The following is a 22,456-nucleotide window of genomic DNA, read 5'->3' on the forward strand; positions in this document are numbered from 1 at the left end:
TCTCCAAGGAGGAGGACAGGGAAGATTTTTTCCTTAGTTGTTTGGCAAAGATTGCTGATGAAAATTTAAGATATTCGCCCATTAACTTCTTCCATTACTTAATATATTAAAATTATATGTATTTTTTTTTTCTGGGCAGTAAAATTATGCAATACTGTTCACATACCAATTCTGGTTTTCCTTTAATGGTTTCCATAAAAAGATCATTTCCCTTAGAGCAGTCATTGGCCATTTTACTCGTGTCCCATCTTTGGTTCATTCTCATTTTGGTGCCTGAGTGACAGAGAATGTCACTCTTTGCTTATCTTTAAGGATAAGTAAATATTTTTCGTTAAAGAAAGCTTAGTTTAAAAACCAAAACTTCTGAAGGAGGCAGAGGTTGTGATTAATACAATCAAACAGATTTCTGCAAGCTCTATAAAAGACTATTACATGTTTTAAAAATGTAGAATTTAAGAGTCAAGGAAATTTAAACCAACTGCACAGGAACCAAAATACTGCACGTTCAGGTCACAGCATTCAATGGTTAGAAGATAACTTACTCTGTTTATTGCTTAATAAGACTTGCTTTTATTTTTGTAAGAAACTCTTCAATACTTTCCTCATGTAAAGCTGCTTCTTCACTCAAGTCTGTTTAGTTCTGGATTTATGTATATTGCACTTCAAAAATACAAATCCATATGATATTTCTCTCAGACACTGGTTTATGAATCAATCTCATTCTTCATATATGAACTATGAGCTACATTCTCAGCAGGATACAAAGAGTTATACACAGATTCGCACGCACTGAGACACTACTACATACTGCATCAAGGTTTGGCATTCACTTGGGCTAGTTCAGCACCAGTAACCTTAACCTTAAAAAATAAATTTTGTACTTACTGCCCTTACTTTTATACAAAGCTTCATTCAAGACCTATAATTTAAACCAAATTGACCGTATCAAATAACCAACTACTTTAGAGAACCGCTACTTAGGCAAAACATTGACACTGTTTTCATACCTTCATTTTTCTGAGCCTGGATTTGTTATCGTGACACCAAGCCAAGCAAGTCATAGTCTCTTGTCTTTCCAATGACTCCTCCACTTCTTTAGCAGTCAAAAACATCTCAATATTTACTAAGTCCTTAAAGAGCAAAGAAAAAGGAAAGCACAGCTTGTTAAATCATACTGATACTTTACACAGCAATCCATTTAACCAACTGGAGCACAGGGATAGAAAAGACTGTTCTAGAGACATCTTTAGAGGACATTACTTAAAATATACAGTAACAATTTTGTAAAGACTGCACTGCCATGTGCTAAGATAGATAGTAAAATGACCACCCTTCTAAATCTATTTATGCAACAGAACTACAAAAAAGAGTAAAGATGACATCTTGAAGCTTTGTAAAGAAATTGACAAGATCTCATCAGCTGGGTGCAATCCACATTTCCAAGAATACTTGGTTCCACAATGCTTGTCTTATGTCATTGGACTAAGCAACTGAGGAACTATATAATGACACTGGCATAATAGAAGTAGATATGTTTAAAGAAAGAGGAGCATCTGGTACCAAGTTTGTCTGGAGCAAGCGTTGTATGTACCTCTGCTACTTCACTGCAAGCTGCTTTACACATTTGTACCAACAAAGGCTAACACAGTCCAATAAGATTTAAGATCTCCTAGGCTGGCAAGTAATTTTTTCCCATATATTTCTAAAAAAGCATTTAGTGTGTTTCCAAATGATATAAACAAGATTCACTCTGAATTGGCACCACCAGAAGTTATTTCTGAGCTGCATAAACATATCATGCTGTTACATGTGTTCACACTTTGTTAAAGAAAATACACTGTGAGATACCATAACTCAATACACAAACAACAATCCAGTATCAAATGTTTCATTAACACACTAGTTTGGAACAAGTTCACTTTTATGCAGACTTCATAGCAAAATGCAGAAAATCATACAACTGAAATGGTAAGTATGACAAATGTTATAGTAGCTGCATGAACTAAACCACTCTCTGAAATAGGTGGCATTTTCAGCTGTTAGAACAGCTGAATATATTCAGCCTTCGACTTTCCCGAGGCAAAGTTAAAAAGCACAGAAATAGTGCCAGGCATATCGCATTCACATCTTGCATTTCATCAGCCAATTTCTCCTTATAAATACAGGAAGCCTCCTACTATTGGAAAAGCAGGCCAGATTGGACTGGGTTTGTCAGAATGGTTATTTAAGAAACGTAGACATGTTGCATGCATTTCTAAATTGCAGCGTAAAGCACAAAAGTGTTAAGCACAAAAACTTCAGGAGTTTTCTCCATGACTTAACAGTTTGTTTTTGAAGTCGTACACAAACTTTATATGCAACAGGCATTACATTTTAACAGAATGTATGACTGTGACAACAAAAGCATTATACCATCAATAGGTGAAATTAACATATAACTCTAGAGTTACCAAATCCAAGTAAGACTGAGGTCAGAGCTACAGTAGTAAAGACGTGGCAAGTTTTTAGAAGGAAATAATCTTGCCCATGTAAATCAACTGCATAAGTAATCTGACATTCAATGCCACCATACCCCTTATCTTGTTTGCCTATTTTTCCATATAGCTGTTAAAACTGACTAGAGCTAGAACAGCATTCCCCATACATCTTCCCAAGCCTACGTCATGTGCAACCTCTTAGTAAGCAGCATTTATTTTTACATCCAGTTACAACAAAGGCATTTTCTTCTACTTCGATAAAGGTCTGGATATGTGAAATATACCAAGAAATTGGTGGTTTTGTCACATTTATTCACATTTGTTAGCTTTTCCTAGCTTCATTAAAAGTATGGTGCTCTTTTCAAAGATGTGCATTATAGGTCAAGGGGCTGGTGAGAACCCCAACTAAAAGCATTTACCAGTGAGATGATAGTATAGCAATCTTCAGCTCTTTCTCAACTATTTTTGAGGGAAAGAAGTTGTAGCAGCTGCTGAGAAAGGAAAAAACTTCAAAGTGAAAATAACTCCTACAATCCTTTTGCAAATTTAAAATAAAAAAGGCTCTATTTGGTACAGACATGTTAATTGGATTTGTGTTTGCCAAAAGGAGTCAAAGCTTGGCAGTTGTCTCCATTAAATAGACAGTATGAATCCAGAAAACAGAATATTTTTAATTGAAAGGTTTTCCTTTGGAACTACAACTACACTTAAACCAATAAAGGTTTTTGTTCTCTGCTGAGTAGGTAGCAAATAACAGAACAATATAAAAAAAGCATTAAAAATCCACTTGTGAGGAAAAAAAATAGCTTATGGATTTGATAACAAACAGCTTTAAGTCTTGATTAAGCAGATTGACAGAACAAAAATACTAAGATTCAATCAGGCAATACACTTGTAAAAAAAAAATCCTACACATGGTATTGTTACTTTTTAAATCTGATCACTCTTTCCTATTTTGGTTGTGCCTCCACAGAGTATTTCTTCAGCTGTGATTAATGAAATAGAAGTACAGAGCATGAGAGGACTACATGGCTTTAAAATGGCCCTGGTCTTCTGTGCAGGTCAACACTATGCTCTGTGGAAAACTACTATCTCACATCTTGCATATAAATTATAAAGCAATTCTAAGGTCTCTATCATCTATTGCAACACTGCAAGTGTTTCTTCACTTCACAGCTTCAGTCTTCACAGTAAAAAAGTGATTGCAATATTTTATTCCCTGACTGCAAAGTTATAGACAAGCCCTGTGCTGTACAGTGTTATCAAACCACAACATACAAGCACGCCTCCAGCCTCCCATGCACCTCCACGATAACATTGGCTAAATTAACTCAGAAATGCTTGACTTTTGATAGGAGGACTAAGTAATGGCAAACCTACATCCAGGTAGGAGAAAAAAATCCCTCTGGCCATACATATTAACAATTATGCAAAGAGAGGGAGAACATTCCTCTTCTTTCTACAGAAAGCAAGGAATTATCAGCTACATTTTATTGTTTCTGCTTATAACTACTGGACCCAAGTCAACCTTACTTCCCATCTACTCACCAGCTACCAGAAGGGTAACTATTTAAGCACTGGATAAGCATTATCATAAAATGATTATTCAATTCAATTACGATAGTTCAAACTTCACAGAAAAAAAGACCTATTACAGAAAATCGCCCCTTAAGTCTGAAGACACTTAGGTGGAACCAGAGACTTATTTATACATCTATCCATCACCCTGTGCTCAGCACAATTTACATATATATAGCTTTTAAACATCACTACTTTTTAAGCTGCAAGTGCTTACAGGGAGGAAGGCTACCAACCCTATAATACTGCACAGAATTTCAATAATTAAGGTACAAACTACCGTGAAGAATGAGGATTCCTTTACTATGATGATTACTACCTATATTCCTGGCCAACATAAAAGCCACAGCCCTATAAATGTACTTCTTTCTTTTCTTTCTCTGAGATGGGTTCTGGGTAAGAACATCCCCAGCATGTACATGCATGTCTGCTCCTTTGAGGGCATCCTGAGCTCTGATCACTGCCAGCAGGAGCTGACTGCAGGAGAATCCTGGGCAAAGAGTGAGAAACTTGGTTTCTTACCTGAGCAGCAGCACCCCATTTTCAAAAGGCTCCAGCACCCACCCTGACTGGAGGGGCCAGGTGCAAACACTAACTAGTAGTTAGATACCAAACTGCACTGGAAAGACTGAAAACTTTTCTTCCTAGGTGGAACGTTTAGAATTAAGTTTATATCAGCTGCAGGACAAACCTGCAAGGAAGCCAGTTTGAGTTCCAAAAGTCCTTGGAGACTTTCCTTGGTATGAAAAATAATCAACAAAACACTAATTGAAGGCATAAAAACTAAGAGGAACATGAAAAATGGGCTCAATTTCATGAATTCATATGGTTGTGGAAAAAAAAAAAACCACCAACCTGAACATTGTGTGAGAAGAACAGCTGTGAAATGAAAAGGTGCATACTAAAGGCAATCAGATAATTTGCTTATAAGTCACGGATATTTTGACTTTACATCAATTTAAAATTGAACACAACTGTGTATGCTACAAAGCTTTTCTACTACAAAATTTTAAAGCAAATGAGAAACCGGCCACCACACATTCAAATGTGAACTACCTTTGATTTAAGTTTAAGCAAAGTGTGTAAGTAAGGTCCTGTGCTGAAACAGAATTCAGAGGTGAACTGGAGAAAAAGCAAATCCACAAACTTGTAGGAAATAAATACAGCAAAGTCTTGCTAAGAATAATGAATGCCAAACTTGTTTGTCTTTCTTGCTCTGTAGGACTTGCACAACTGCTGACAATACATATTTGCACAGAATTCCTTTATTACAAGACACAGGCAAACTTTATTCACTTCACTGCAAGCTAACTGCATCACAGTCAAAGACAGCAATAATTCAACCAAAGAGCTTTCTTTTACTGACTTATAAAGTGACCTCTTCATAGATGGCAATGTAAGAGCTCCCCCAGGACACCTTCAGAAAGCTCCAACCTCCTATTTAAAGATCAGCACAGATGCAGAAACCTTCATCCATTTTGTCAGAACTTGTTTATCCATCTGTAATCACTCACTGAGTAAATTAAAACTTTATGATGAAATTACAAATTATTTCTAAGTTCCAGTCATAACCAAGAGACAGCAATGTGTGTGAGAGGTAGTTTGTTTCACAGCAGGTAAAATTCTGAACTTCACTACAGATCATTTTTAACACGTCAGTCATTTGCTATTTTTAAGTCCATTCCCAAACAAGAACCAAGCTTGATGCCAAGTGGATGTATGACAGTTTTAGTGAGATTGACTTCCTATAGATACTACAAGCATAAGAGCACCATTCTCATACTAAAAAAGGTTTTGCTAAAGTACTTAAGCATTCAGTAGTATAGTAAACATCCATTTAAACTGCCTATATATGAAATACAGTAAACACTTGGATCACGCTAGAACAAGTTTAAAAAAAAAAAAAGCTGTGTTAAGCTTTCAGTGAGTACTCACATATTGAGCTATCTATCTTGAACATGCAGCCTAACCTCCAGTAGAGTTTAAGAAGCAGTTATACAACAGATAGAAGTGCAGTAATCAGCAGCTACAAACAAAAGGTAACATCAGTGTTACGTACTCATACGCTAATCTGTTAGATTTTCCTCTGTGATGAATACACAGCAAGTGCAGGGGCTGCCCTGACACTGCCACTATCACTACACAGCTCAGGAATAAGGCAGATGCAAACACTACAGAGGTGGACAACAGGACCCCCTGGGGAAGAAGGAAGTTACCATTTTTCTGCAATGGAGAACGAATGACAGTGTGTCAGCCTAGACTAGAACATACCACAGTGCTGAGAGGTCCATTCTTTTGCCCCTACACAACAAAAGGGAAATACTGCAGGTTGTAAGAATCCATCCTTCATAGTGAATTCAGAGTACAAAAAAAAAAAAAAAATCGCATTGAGATAGAAGGCAGAAAAAAAACAAACAAAACAAAAGTAGGCAGTAACAAACCAGCAACATCACAGTTAAAGATCTGTTAAAAAGAAGCACAAATTAACATTAAGAGGTCTTCTTACTCTCTGCTCATAAAATAATGTTGCCTGAAGTTCATTAAGCAACTATTAAGTGTTATAATGCTACACATTAACAGCACTACAGAGAAAATAAACAGAGTAAATGATGGAATGCCCTACTCAGAAGCCAGCTAGTTGTATGAAAAAAAAAAAAAAAAGCAGAGAGAGCCAAACCACAGATCCATCAACAGACAAAGCAGAGAAGTTTTTGTCTACAAAGTAAACACAGTATTCCATGGTGTACATAGTTGAGCTTTTGCATGAGAGCATCTTCTGTGACCTCTATGTAGCTCAGACCTTTTGTTTTACCCAGTTATTTCTAGAGGACCCCAGTAACTCGGTGACTGACAGTCAGAATACTGTCTGGCATGAAGCAATGGTGCTACTTCTTTTGGCAATTGGTTCTAGTGAATAAACTTACAAGTTCATTTTATTTCAAATTAAACTTTTTTTTTTTTTAAACTTCTGATTCCATGCACTGCTTCTTTCTTATGCCTTCCTCCACTAGATGAAGTAGTCCCTCAAATTACATTTTTTACTCATGTACCTTGCAGTTCTCTTACCAAGCTACTTCCCAAGCCTGCTCCTTACATCTTTCAATCACCTGCCCTCTTCTCCAACTGCTTACTGAAGTAAAGAGACCAAAAGAAACAGATTCTGCTTCTGACTGCTCCACAGGCAAACAAAGAACTGTTTTGTTTGCCTACTTGTCCTCACACCCATCAGTCATTTTGGTGGAGCCTCACAGTGCAGCTAGCTAGGCTGGTTATTGTAGCAAGTTGTTTTCCCAAAGCCTCTCATCCTGTCTCAGCAGCTTCTGTAGCTCAGCAAATAGCTGCACCCTACCCAGCAGTACATTATACCAAGCTTCACACAGTCATGTCTACACCAGACTAGTGCAGAAAAGCCTTTAGAGCTTTTAAGGTACATCCAAAGGCAGAAAAAAGCTTCTGCTCACCACTCTGTTTTCTGTAGTAGCCTCTTCTGGTTGAGGAAAGAGGACCAATCCATCACCCAAGCAGGAACAGTCTGCCCTAGCAATGCACACAAAAATGAACTCCTGTCACCCAGTAGAGTAACAGGAGAAAGCATGGCATGTAGAGCAACACTTACATTTTGAAGGAATGTCTGGAAAGAAGAATGTGTAAGAAAAATATCAGAGGCATAAATGAAAGCAAACCTAACACATCTAGACAGTCTCTACTTGAGAACTCCATTCTACCAGTAGATAGTATTTCACTCCAAGAATCTCAAATGACTATGTTTTACCAGGACATTTTGCTAGCCTTTCCAATTAAGATTTTGAAATAAAATATCTGTTAGGTATATTATTTACAAGCAGGTAATCCATTTTGTCTGAAAGAAAACTGGAAACACAGCCTCAACATCACAGCACACTTCATGCTGTTGGCTTTGAAGTGCCAAATGATTTGTAATGAGAAAGTTTGTTATTCTGGATTGATCTTGACTATTACATATTTACATAATTGTAACTCCCAAAGATGCTGGAGACAAACTGCACATGTAAGGCTGTTCAGGAATTAAAGCACTTGGAAATTCAGATGAACACACTCAGATGTTCATTATATCAATGTACTGGAAGTTGCCATGCCTACACGAAGAACATTTAGAGGAGCTCCTGAGTTGCAAGTGTACAGCTTAGCACTTTAAGGTAACAGCCTGGCCAGCTCAGCAGCTTCTTTACAGGCAACCTCCTCCAACCTCTCCAGTGTGGGAATCATAGAAGGAGGACACAACAGATAGCTTCAGACAAACTAGTTTTTGCCATTCAGCCTGCAATTAGAAAGTCAACCTGTCTGTATTCTGTGTAACAACAAGGCAAAGGCTACATGCAAGTATATCACAAATTTTTATTTACCTGTTTAAAACAGAAGCATTACGAATATAAACTTATTTTGATGAATATATACTCAAGTGGTTGCCTAACACCTGGACCACATCTTCAAGATTTCTAAGTGTACAGTGTTGTGGCAGTTACAGGAAGCATTAGTTCAGCTTTCAGCTTTAACATCACATGGTCTCCTTTATGCAAACTTAAGGTTCCATAAGTATTTATTTCTTACTGAAGCAATCATATTACTAATATTCCTCCTATTCCAGTGGAAAGCACCAAGAACACCGAGTCAGCATTATGTAGCTTTCAGATTGAAATTTCACTCCTACTTCCTTTAGTTGTACAAATGCAGTGGAAATGACCATTTCAGGCTTTTGGGGCCCAGACTCTTTAGTGAGTAGGAAGATGAAGTTACTCAGGAAAAGCGAGATTTCATGAGATGCAGATCTGGCATCCGGTTTTACTCCATAAAAGAAGTCATTCAGCAGTCATCCCAAGTTTCAGTTCAAAGATCCATTTTACAGTTTTGAGGATTTCTTTCTCTAATAAAGCAAAGAGAGAATCTTTAACTTGAAGGCAGGGGTAATGTGATATGGGCTACTTAATGAAGAGAGCAGTCGCTTGGTCAAAAGCCGTACAGCTTGTCTAGAGGAATATAAATCTCTCTTATTCTAAAGGTCATCAAAATAAGAATTCATGACTCCTCGTAACCAAATTAGATGGAATACCTGAGTTTGCTGCAGGCATCTTTACAAATATTCAGAGTTAATTAATCTGTCCAAAGTTATTTCCAAATAATTAAAACTGAAGCTGTGTCTATGAAATAGAAAAGAGGAAAAACTGGACCAAATCATATAGAAGGGAGAACAGCAGATCAACTTATTGAGACAGTGACTGCTATGTTTCTGAATTAGATTTTGACTACAAGCGAAAGGAATATTTGCCACACCAGTTTCAAAGATAAGTGCTTCCAGAATGGCTTTTCCAGTGTCTGCTATGCTTTTGTATTCTACAGGGACTAACAGTGACCAAAAACTGAGAAGTTCTGCTTGAGGAAGGACACATTGACAAAAAAAAACAAAACAAAACAAAACAGCTAAGATCTGAATTCCCATTCCAAGAAAATGCTTTTCTTTAGAACAGTTCCTAACTGGTGTAGCACTGTTTGAAGTGTCAAGAAGCCCTTCTAACACAGGCCAATGCCCACAACAGTCATAAAACTCTGGAAGTCAATGACAGAATTTTATTTTCTTCCAACAATTCTCGAAAGCAAAAAGCAAACTGGCATTAACACAAATGTTTAGTTAAGTATCTCAGAAGGACTGTGCATCTACTTAATCACTCATCTAAGACCATTAATTTGCAAAACTGATTGGCATGAAGAACCTACAAAGCAAGGTCAAGTTAACTTTTCTTAATGTTTTAAAACTATTTATTTCAACTCAAGTGCTCTCCTGCATCTGGAACTTCACTGCCAATGCTCCCCCAACACACACCATACAGTATAGCAGCTCTTCTGCCTCTCAGATTTTTGATTCATTTGCTCCCTGACCTAACCCACAGTATGAATTTAAAGCATCTATTTCAGAAAAAAGTGATAGCACAACTTGTCCAACACATGCAGTAAGACAAAAATTTATCATGCTACAATAAACTAAGCAAAGAAAGAATATTTACAGCATAGAGTGACAATTTCAGAATCTAATTTGTTTTCCACAATATTGGCAAAACTGCTGTTATTACATATTAAACAGAACATAAGGAAACTTTTTCCTGCCTAGCTAATTAAAGAGAGACTAGAAAAAGCACCAAATTTATAAAACAACCCTCCAACAAACAAACAAAGGTTGAATACTTAACCACAAAAACTTCCCTACAAACAGCAACCAACTTCCTAAGACACTACACCTCCAGAATTAGATTAGAGCCAGCAGTTTGCTCTTGCAGCACGGAAAGCAAATGATATCCTGGGCTCCATCAGAAGAGGGGCAGCCAGCAGGGACAGGGAGGTGATTGTCCCCCTATACTCGGCTCTTGTGAGACCCCATCTGGAGTTCTGTGTCCAAGCGTGGAGCCTCCAGTACAAGAAAGACAGGGAGCTGCTGGAGAGGGTCCAGAGGAGAGCCACGAAGATGATCAGGGGACTGGAGCACCTCCCTGTGAAGACAGACTGAGGGAGCTGGGCTTGTTCAGCCTGGAGAAAAGAAGGCTGCGGGGTGACCTGACTGCAGCCTTTCAATACATAAAGGGAGCCTACAAACAGGAGGGGAGTCAACTCTTCACAAGGGTAAACAACAGCAGGACAAGGAGAAATGGTTTTAAGTTGAGGGAGGGAAGATTTAGGTTGGAAGTCAGGGAGAAGTTCTTTACAGAGAGTAGTGAGGTGCTGGAACAGCTGCCCAGAGAGGCTGTGGATGCCTTGTCCCTGGAAGTGCTCAAGGCCAGGTTGGATGGGGCCCTGGGCAGACTGATCTGGTATTAAATGGGGAGTTGGTGGCCCTGCCTGTGGCAGGGGGGTTGGAGATTCATGATCCTTGAGGTCCCTTACAACCCCGGCCATTCTGTAAGATTTGCTGATCAGCTAGTGGCACAGAACTGTAACAACATTTAACACAGTAGAACAGGGGATGGCAACACTAAGTTTAAAGACAACTCTGCCAGATAACTGCATATCTGAATTTGTAAGTGAAAATATACATTTTTTTATGTTGGTGTTGCACTGCAAGGTCACAATGGAGTCAGAGTAAGATCATCATCAAGTGTAACAAGCTGATACTGATGAGCTTCATTTATATGCAATAAAAGAAACACCTTTAACATCTAGCTTGTAACTTCAATCCATTTTTCACATCATTAGGGAGTTAGAAAACATCAACAAAAAAGTGCAATAGAATCCTCTCCCCCCTACATTTACTTTGGCACAAACATGACATTTGTCCTTGATTGTCAGCTCTTATTTTAACATGACTCATGTTTTTATATACATTCCCATTTCCAGTACTGCTGTTCAACTCTTTGAAAGGGTAGATAAAAGCAGGACAAAGGGAAGTGGTTTTAAGTTGAGGGAGGGAAGATTTAGGTTGGATGTCAGGAGGAAGTTCTTTACAGAGTGGTGAGGTGCTGGAACAGCTGCCCAGAGAGGTTGTGGATGCCCCGTCCCTGGAGGTGTTCAAGGCCAGGTTGGATGGGGCCATGGGCAGCCTGGTCTGGTATTAAATGGGGAGGTTGGTGGCCCTGCCTGTGGCAGGGGGGTTGGAGATTCATGATCCTTGAGATCCCTTCCAACCCTGGCCATTCTGTGATTCCCTTAAGACATGCCATACAGAATACATAGTACTAGCTTTAGCTCCTGTATTATGCTTTATAACCTTGTGCTTTATATAAGTTGTGCTCTATAACTTATTTCTACATTGAGCTAGTTAGTTCTGGCATTTAAACTTCCATATGATTTTCACATCAGCACTTTTCATAGCCATTTGCTTCCTAGCTTATAACCACAACTTTCAAGTGCTTATCTTCCTTGTCATGAATTCAAGAATCTAATTCCTGTTAAGATATTTAGTTTAGTAAGCAGACTAGAATTTGCCTCAGCCCATCAATAATTATTAAAATTAGACACTATGGTGAGTCAACCTGCAAGCAAACCGTCTGCTATGTACTACTGGCAAACATATGAATGATTTAATGGTTTTTGGCCACTGACTTCTAAGCTGTTTCCACCCATGAAGTACCATAGCAGCTCTGCAGGTCTCTTAGCATTCAGAAGCCACGTAATTAACTTCAAACAGACAGGCTGAAACTTGTTCCCAACACTGGTCTAACAACTATTGAAAAATACTTAATCTAGGATCCCCAAGGTGCAACTGAAATGGAAAAAGCTCAGCCTTTTAAACAACAGCAAATACCATGTTTTGCCATTTGGTCTGCAACCACAAAAACAAATCAAGAATAGCTAAGGTTGGTAATTCTCAAAATTCAGTCCAACCCCCTTGCTCAAAGGAGGGCTGAGTAGAACAGGTTACTTAGGACCATGTCAGTCCAGTCAGGTTTTAAACATCTCCAAGAACAGAGAGATCCGCTCCCCGGTACATCGGCTAGGGACCCCAGAAATAGATGAAGAACACCAGGCAAGTCTAAAGAGTGTTGAGTAGAGGAGATGGATCACATTCCTCCACTTGCTGGCAATGCTTATCTCAGTGCAACGCAGAATGCTGTTAAGGAGGTCCTGTCAGAAAGGTGCATCCCTGTCATGTTCAGCTTGTCCAGCAGCCTCACCACCCATCATCCCCTTCCCTTTCTGCAAAGCTGCCTTCCAGTCACACACAGCTCATACTGGTGGCATGGAGTTACACATTCCTAGGTGTGGGACTTCCTTCACAGAGCCTCATGAGGTTTTTGTTAGCTCATTTGTCCAGTTGTTCAAGATACCTGCAAGGGCAGCACAACCCTCTGCTTTATCAACCACAGATCCTAGCTTTCATCACCTGCAGACTTTCTAGGGACACTGTCCCATCACCTACCTCATGATGAATGACACTGAGCAGTACTGGACCCAGTTGTGACTTCTGTTCCACCTCACTCATGACTGGCCTTAAACTGAATGTAAGGTCATAACAATCACAATTCTTTGATCCTAGTTGCTGTGCTAAAAAAAAAAAAAAAAAAAAAGGACCTGCTCTTCATTTATAACAGCTCAGGATTTGAGGAAGAATTGCCCCCCAGACATGAGGAAAAAAAACAGCATAAAAAAAACACAAGGAGAGAAACACAAAAGCAAAATTAAAAAAATGAAAACAAGAGCTGCTCTCAATCATGCAGGCATTGCAGGCCTTTTTCCAGATTCCTACTTAAGAGTGTAATGCCTACTGAGCAGTAATCATATTGTCTTGGTATGTAAAAAAAACAGGTAATAGACATAACCAGATTTACAGCAGAAAATGTGATCCTGAACTCTGCAGCGGTAGAGACATTTATCAAAATTACAGTTGAGACTACAGTAAACAGAAAGATTACTGGGGATCAGAGAAAAATATCATGATATTTTGTAATCTCCAGAGCAGAGTTGCATTACTAAGCATTAGAGAATGACTCAGTGCCCACATCTTCCAGCAAGAGAGGAATAAAGAGCAGAAAAGCAGTCTGTTACTGAACTCAAAACACCACAAATTCTGTGGAACTATCAAGTCTCATTATCCTACTGCTGCAAAAGCCATTTAGTGTACTGTAAAAGATCAATACAATGTTGAGATACTGAGGGATGTATAGCCTCAGTCAGAGTAAATGGGAGCATCAAGTGCATAGTTTTAGCAAGCTGGAAGAAATAGGCTCACCACATGTATAACTAAGTTGCATTACACTTGGATATTATGTAAATAAAAATACTTCAGCTTGGAGGCTGCAGTTAAATGAGCTTATTTGAAAATAAACAAAAACAAAAGCTTCTGTTCAGTAGAATAAAAAGCTGAGAAGCTTCACAAGTGCAGTTCTCATACCACTATCTTGTAATCTATCATAAAGGACTTCCATGTCCATGTCTAAAGCAAAGCTGAACATTCACAACCTCTGGCCATTCTATTGTGAATGCCTCGTCCCTGGAGGCATTCAAGACCAGTCTGAATGGAGCTTTGGCAAGCTGGTCTAGTGGGAAGAGTCCCTGCCTACAGCAGGGGATTCAAACTAAATGACCTTGAAGCCCCTCCCTTCCAAGTCAAACCATTCTATGATTACTTATTCAAGCATATTTTTCCTCTTCGTAGTAAGTTCTGCCAGAGGTGCTGCTGACCAGCTGCAAATACAGCATCCCTGAATGAACAACTCTCTTGCTCTGCTTCAACGATTCAGTGCAGCAAATTTTTCAGCAAGTAAGAGCAAAATTATTTTCTATTAACAGCTGGTAACTCATTTCTTCCCCTCTTCCCTTCAACCTCTTTTTTGTTTCTTCAACGGGTTTTACCACTATCAATGCAGACTGAGAGGATCAGACTGGTAAGCCCAGGAACAACAGGCCCACAGGTTCTAATTTGACATCAGTTACTAAAATCTCTTCACCTCAACTGGCTCACTGAGATGCTCAGCTACATCACATAGGAGAAGCAAAGTATATACTTCACAATACCACTTAACTCTGCAACTATCACCACAGACAAATAATTTTAAGATGAACTACATACCTTCTGGCATTAAGAACATCAAAAGAACTTAAAAATCAAGAATCACTGAGCAGCAAATAGTAAATGGTACCTAAAGTTTAGCAAAACAAGACTTTAAGGGAACAGCAATTTGTTAAAAACAGTTTTCAGGTCCAAAGAAGGGCAACAAGACTTAAAAAGGGCTTGGAGAATATGCCCTACAAGGAGAGACTGAAGGAACTGGGGCTGTTCAGACTGGGGAAAAGGAGGCTGAGGGGAAACCTTACTGCTCTCTTCCAATATCTGAAAAGTGCTTACAGCAAGAGTAGGGTTGGTCTCTTCTCACTGGTGACAGGACGAAGGGAAATGGCCTCAAGTTGCACCAGGGTAAGTTTAGGTTGGATATCAGGGAAAACTTCTTTACAGAAAGGGCTGTTAAGCACTGGAATGGGCTCCCCAGGGAGGTGGTTGAGTCACCATCCCTGGATGTGTTTAAAAATCGTTTGGATGTGGTGCTCAGGGACATGATTTAGCAGAGAGTTGTTAGAGTTAAGGTAGTGTGGTTAGGTTGTGGTTGGACTCCATGATCTTTAAGATCTTCTCCAACGTGAGTGATTCTGTGATTTAATGTCTACATGGTTATGAGAGGACAGCAGTACAGATTCATCATAGCATAAAGAAGCTATGCCAAGGTGTGTGAGATCTAGGCTACTATGAAACAACACATTTCAAACACTTAAGCATTTATGAGATAGAAGCAGAACCAAGTAGATACCAAATGAAAAGGAAAATGACAACCACGGAATTTTAGATGGGGAAATAAAGAGAACTGCATAAAATCTGTGCTGACTATATACAGGCTACTTAAATACCTCAATCATATGTCAATTTATTTTCTAAAGTGCAAGTCAGCATGCATTAGGTACTAGGATACAACACAACAGTTGTTCCAGCAATCAGCATATGCTATCCTGCCCAATCACCTACACAAGTCATTAAAGACAAATGGGAGGCTCTACCATGCTTAATCAGCAGCCTACAGGCCTTGGACAAGAAATTCAGCATGACATTTCCAGAAAAAAAATCCTTTAAAAGTCAAAGCGTTTATCTAGGAACACTTCATTTGTGACTACCAGTTCTGCCTTCAGTTTCAGCTTATTAAATACTTCACATAAATTACATTTCTGTGTAAGGAAACACACTCAGTCCTAGAAATACCAATAAATAATAGTAACAAAGGCACTAGTTCATGAAAAAGCTGCTACAGAACTGAAGCAGCTTGTTTGTATTTACTAGCTTCCTCTTTAGTACCATTTTGTAGTGTATGTTACCAACCTCAATACCACTTTGTCTTGCTAGTTTTACAGCTGTGTTGTAGTAGCCACAGCGTAGGAGGTGTTCCACCATCATACGGTCCATACGTTTCTTCTTCCACATGTTTGCAGCAGCTGGCTGGTCACTACTGTGTTCTTTCAGGTGTTCAATCCTACGTTTGCAGAGTTTTGCACTCTCATCTTCAGCCTGGATTGACTCAACTGCCTAAAAAGCAGAAGTTAACAGGAACAAATCAGGGCTATACAATTTCAACTGGCTTTTAAAAAAATAAAATAGGAATTGTTCATAAGCATTCTTTATATAGTTACTCTTTATGTAGTTACTCTAGATAGCATTTCATTTAGAAAGACAAATCTCATGGCAGCACATCAGTCTCAGCATAGTTGGTCCACTTTTGAGACACTGGCATACTATTAACAGACACTTTTGACATAAGTTACTTATGAGCACGTGCACATTTAATCAGTTGTTTTTTTCTTACTAGCTGAATGTTAAGAGGAAATAAAACAAAATCCATTTTGGCATAAAGTTGTCTAATAACCTGCAAAGACCTTCATGCGGGTTCACAGTCACCTGGAACTCATGAATTTCCACCTCCAACTTGTGCATGGCTTCTTCCTCAAGCAGCTGTCCTACTGAATTACTCCTACTAAAGAGTGCTGTAGAGTAAACCCACATTATTTCTAATGTACTGGAGCCATTTTAATCAGTCCCTACATTAATGAAAATTATACAAACATATGGCCTTTTAGCAACTTTAATCCAAGGGTCTTAAAGAAATTTTTCCAGTATTATTAGCATTACCAATGTGGTATGGATTTTACTTCTACCACTCTGGAAGCAGGTCTCTATCGTTAGGAGCCTTAATTGGGAAAAATAAATGTATCCAAAGGAAGAACAACACTTGGACTTGTTCTATTTATGTCCCTTGCAAGAGAAATTAATCTACTCCAACACTTAAATTCACATATTGGCATGCCTAGTGCAAAAGACACAGCAGTATTCCCATAACAGAGTCACAGAATGGCCAGAGTTGGAAGGGATCTCAAGGATCATGAATCTCCAACCCCCCTGCCACAGGCAGGGCCACCAGCCTCCCCATTTAATACCAGATCAGGCTGCCCAGGGCCCCATCCAACCTGGCCTTGAACACTTCCAGGGACAGAGCATCCACAGCCTCTCTGGGCAGCTGTTGCAGCATCTCACCACTCTCATAGTGAAGAACTTCCTCCTGACATCCAACCTAAATCTTCCCTCCCTCAACTTAAAACCATTTCTCCTTGTCCTGCAGTTATCAACCCTTTCAAAGAATTGAAACTTTATTATTAATTACTTTATTATTAAAACTACCGAGTATTGTGGTCAAACTTGTTCTGATTCAGCCTTAACTTCCATAGTCGACTACTAATGCTTCAAGTTTTACCAGGCAATTTTACTACAGTTGTATTTGTAATTTAAAACTCGCTGACTCCATATACAGCACATGTCAGACACGACCCACAGTTGTCAACAGAACACAAGAATGCTTGCAGTACTTTTATACGCTTGCTAAGGTAAAAGAAAACTAGAAGATGGAAGCTGCTACCTTTTACCATCTGTGATATCTCACCAACAACGCAGTTACCTGTGGTAATTTAAGCTTGCTGGCTTTGTGTCTGAGTACCTGCATGGCTACAGGAACAGGAAATACCATGAAGCTTTCTCATCCAGGCACAGACCGAAAAACCTGGATAATTTTAAGCAGCCTACATCATGCTCCACACTGGCATGGCTCCGTTCTAAGTACTCAAGTTATGCACCCAGGCTGCAATATCATCCCCAGCTGACACCTTCAGCTGCAGAAGCACAGGTTGATTCTAATCACTTCTACAATGTTGTTCATCTACAAGCTTCCATCTAAAACACCAGTCACTATACAAGATGTTTTGCTGTAATTCATAAAAATAACCCAGCTTGCAGAATTTTATACTACTAAATTCAGCTTTATTTTGTAACATATAGTCTGGAGATCAGTATTTCATTTATGATAGAGGTTTCCCCCCCCCTTTCAGCAAATAAACAAACAAACCAAAACATACTTTCACTTCTCAGAAGTCTGCAGCATTATCAGATGTGAAGACAACCACGAGAATTATTCTGAATACAACAAGGAGAACTCAAGGCAACCAGGCATAAAGGCTGAACCTGTTCTCATTTCCAAGGGCTCACTTCATATGGTTTTGTACCTGGATTTATACAGCTCTTGCTGTTTTGGCTTCTTCTGATCCTTCTAATGCAGACAAACACTACAGATATTCTTCAAAACTCTCTTAAGTCTATCTGGACTTGCCCTGCTGGACATTAATAAAACTTGAAAGAACAAGCATATTAAAAAAAAAAAGGATAAAAGAGGAAAAACAAAGGCCTAAGCTTCTTCAGGATCATTTTCAGAGGTCAAGAAACCCACCACTGTGCTGAAAAGCTCCTTTTTAAGAGGGAGGAAGGTGTTAAGTAAACGATCCATCTAGTTCTATTATGGCCATCTCAGCAGTTCATCAGATTCTTGTCTAAGCACAGGAAGAAGCAGAGATCCAACTTGCATCCAAAGGCCCTGAAGAAAACAATCATTTTTGCTCCTGGCAGGGATTACAGAGAAGACAGTTGGAGTCTTCAGCAGAAGCAGGATCTTTATTTTAGAAGACTTGCTGTTGGTTAACAGCCATTTATTTTTTGCCCATTGTCCTTCCTGAGAAGATGCAAGATTTCCCAGTCTCTCAAAGCAGTTAAAAATAAGCAAGCCATTACAATGAAGCCTTAGACCCAAAACACTCAACAATGCCTTCAGACACACTCCCAAAGTCAGCAGATTTTGCAAGTGAATAACTTACTCCTCCACATCATTACTACAGACCTACAAGCAAAAAATCTAACACCTCTTTTAGAAACCGTAATTTCTTTCTGTATGCAAGTAAAAAAATCCACTTCTTTTAAAACTTCTTTAAGTCTCACAAACCAAAGATGAAAATACAATAATTAGATTTATGAAGGGTTTGGCAGCTCAGTTATTTCAATGCCTAAATAACCTGCTCAAGTAGAAAACTCCAAACCAACACAACAGTGTTGCTTTCACATTACAAGTCTCTGAAGTATTTTGATGCTTCACTTAATAGTCTCAAGATCTATATCTGTTTGCTACTTCATTTAAGTCTTAATGAAATGCCTTCACAAACATTTGTTTATTTTTAGAGAAGCACTGCTCTAATGCCAAGAGAGCTATTTTCATTCTTCTGCAATATATATGTCAAGTAATTTTTCTGATGAATTTCAGGATGAGTAATATTCCCATCCAAAACATAGATGCACTATCCCACATATGTTTATAACTCATTCTTTTCAGAAATATGCTATGTAAGCACAAAAGTCTGGATGCATTTCAGACAAGCATTCTAGTTGAGCAACTAGAAGTGTTACTTCACTGAACTTGGTTTAAAATGCTTCTTGCAATACTCCCAAAGAACTTTCCAACCCACTGGTTCACTGTCTACAAGAAACATTCAAGTCACCAATCCAGAACACCTCTCACTTTCCTCTGTTATGAATCCTCAGCACTGCGTACAACATCCACTGGGGTTTGTGTATTTTCCAGACTCCTCTTAGACTTTATTATCCTCAAGTGATAAATGAAAGCAACTGCACAAATCTTTCTGTTAAGTGAGCAGGAATTGATACAAAAATTCATTCTACTGCTGTTTCTTCTCTATATGCAGAGAAATTGATTTTCGAGACTATAAGCACATGAATTTTACTTCTCCATTTTTCCTCTATTCAGTTATGGAGCATCACACTGTTCATAAGTGCAGTGAAGCAAGGTTCAGTACATTCTTAGGTTTCCCTGTGCATTCTATATTCTTTGCTTACAGTGCATACCTTGAGAAACAAATCAAAGCAGACAGCATTGCAGAAAAACACTCGACAAACTTTGCAAAGACAAAACAGTAACCAGGTAGAACACCTCTTACCTTTCGTTTCAGCACGCTGAGTTTTTCAACTACTCCATCTAGAAGACTAACAACAGAATCCACAGCAGGACAACTGCTCAGTGTCTTCTCCAGCTCTGCCACGACCATCGTAACGTGACTTGTCTCTCGATCAATGTTTTTCTGCGCAGCTCGAAACCGTTTGTTCAGTGTTTCATATGGCACCTGAATGAGAAATACAAAGTCATTAGGATTTCTGTATTTAAATAAAGTCAGATCTTCCAGAGCTTAGAGAGGCCACTGATTTGATGCAGTCAGGAGAATACCCAGGTTCCAGAATGTGACAAGTTTAGTTAATGACCTGAGTTTTCATTTCAAAGCCCTTATTTAAGCTGTTAGCATGCTGCTAACACACTTCAAAGATCACAAAAAATAGTGACAGGAAATAAGCTTGGAGATTTTCTGATACCTATGTCACTTATCCTGCCTTGACCGTAGCAAGCACCAGTGAAAACAGAAAGCAAGGAAATGTGTGTTTAAAGGAAAGCTACAACTAAACCACCAAAGAGATCACCCTTCAGAACAGGATTTTGATGGGTTATTTCTTTCCAGCAGGAGTTCACAATATAACTGCAAATTATGTTCTAAAAAACCACGTTATGCATATTGACTTCTGAAACAGTTACAGATGATAGATCAATAGTTAATCAGGAAATGTAATAGATATATTAGTTACTTCTAAGCACAAAAGACTACTTAAGACCACTTTCAATACTAGATCTGCTATGAATATAATGCTAAGAGGAACTTCATGCAATTAAGTTTCCCTTCAGTGAAAAAGCCTGCTCCATACAACTCAGTTCAGTCAATTACTTTAAAATTCCATACCTTGGTTTAAAGACTGATTGTTCTTGGAGGTCTCTTGTCCTCTTATTTGTCCCATGTGTTTACAAAACATTCATATCAAAACTGCTGTTGATAGCAGTTAAAAGCACATATGGAAGTAGTGCACAGCCTGGTCAAATTTCATGATACTAAAAGAATTGGACAGAACAGCGTTCAGCAACTCCCCACCGTGATGCTTCCATTACAGCAAGCACAAGCAACTCAAAGTCCTGTTAGAACTGCTCTGTTACTTCAGAGCTCCAATGGTAACACAAACTCTAGAACTAAACATTCTACTGCTGCGCACATAACTCATCTCTATCTTATCTTGAAGAAGCCCTTTGGGTCTTACTATAATCCTGATTGCTTTTTACTGACGAAAGGCATAACTTAACTAACCATCAGACTTGTGACTGAAGATAAACCAGGAAATGTAAATCAGAGTTCTGTTTGGCACATATGTATATGTTTGATTACAAATCCCTCCAGTTTCATCATTGCTAATCACATTTTATCAACTCTGCATCCATTTTCTTCTTTCTGATCATCTGCATGCAAGAAAGTATCCCCAGGGTCCATTTCTTCCCAGGCTCTAGGGAACAATGACACAGCACAACAACTGCAATTCACAGTTAGAAATGCACTGAGAAACAGCTGGGGCTCAGGGTAAGGAAGATGAGCTTCCTAAGACTTCACATGACCTGTAACAGGTGGATCTTATTTGCTGTGGGAGTGTAACAATATCCTGATAAGGTACAACAGGACTCTTCCTCCTGTCAGAAACACTGAAGTGATCTATGCAGTGCTTTTTTGCCACCTCAGAGACCCAGAAGACAGAACAACCCTTTACCACGGGAAGTACCACTATGAAACACTGTTTTTCCCTGTAACGCTCCTAAAAAAAATCCCAATACCACAATCCCTCAAACTGAAACTATGTGAAATAAAGCACCACAAAAGGCTTGTTAATGCCTGCTTGCCTACATCATGGTCCATCTTCAGCCCTCGCTTCCCTTTCTGACTTCCACAAAAATAAATCAATACTTTTAGAACTTCTCTGCAGATACCACGCATTGCATAGGGGCACACAGTTTTGAACACGCTTCATAGTAGAAAAACTTGTTTCCAACTCCACAGCTCAATGCCAGACAACACTGACAGTACCTTCCTTGCACTCCCCCCACTCCTGTTCTTACTATTCATTGAAAAATACATTTTCTTCAGTTACCTGTATTTACTAGGTTTACTTTCTGCAAGCATTTTGCCCATCAGCTTTCCACACCACACGGAAGAGATGCTTCAGTCAACACCTGCAGAAGTTACTACTGGTTTGAGGTACCTTTAACTATCAAAAATGGTTTTGTTAATTTCCAAAGATACTGGTCTGAAAGCCTTACCCTTAAGCTCCCTTCTCCTTAGTTTCTTAGCAGCACACAAGAGCAGTAACACTTCCCGTTTCCCATGCTCTGTCTCCGCCGCACACAAGTTTCTGGCACGCTCTGTGTTCCTATGACATTTACAACAACTGGACTTTCAATTTCAGCTGACATCCTTACACATTTATATTGTGTCAAGGTACAATAGGTTTTTGATTCCTGTTTTATCCATTCCCCATCCTCCACATCAAAGATTTTTTACAATCTGATGTGGAAGAGGCTAAGAGCTGAATGATTTTACTATATCCTCTAGAAGTAGATACATATATTTCTAAACAATTTAACATATCAAGGGAAATGACT

At 38.9% G+C, this 22,456-nt stretch overlaps 1 protein-coding gene across 5 annotated transcripts in view; it reads right to left on the reverse strand.

Annotated features, from left to right (window-relative positions):
- The window catches only part of MAEA (macrophage erythroblast attacher, E3 ubiquitin ligase), a 47,031-nt gene that overhangs the window by 11,940 nt on the left and 12,635 nt on the right, over positions 1–22,456 (reverse strand). For 4 of the 5 annotated variants that reach the window (XM_010710622.4, XM_010710624.4, XM_003206008.5 and 1 more), the window contains 3 exons: positions 19,875–20,057; positions 15,877–16,080; positions 1,008–1,130 (listed from right to left, as the gene is read on the reverse strand). In XM_010710622.4, the coding sequence (XP_010708924.1) occupies positions 1,008–1,130; positions 15,877–16,080; positions 19,875–20,057 (510 nt within the window). Of the gene's footprint in view, positions 1–1,007; positions 1,131–15,876; positions 16,081–19,874; positions 20,058–20,720; positions 20,867–22,456 lie in introns of those variants that run through there. The other variant, XM_010710625.4, reaches the window with a different exon arrangement.

This window comes from Meleagris gallopavo, chromosome 4, assembly GCF_905368555.1.
Source record: "Meleagris gallopavo chromosome 4, MGAL_WU_HG_1.1, whole genome shotgun sequence".
In the NCBI taxonomy this organism is placed as follows: Eukaryota; Metazoa; Chordata; class Aves; order Galliformes; family Phasianidae; genus Meleagris; species Meleagris gallopavo.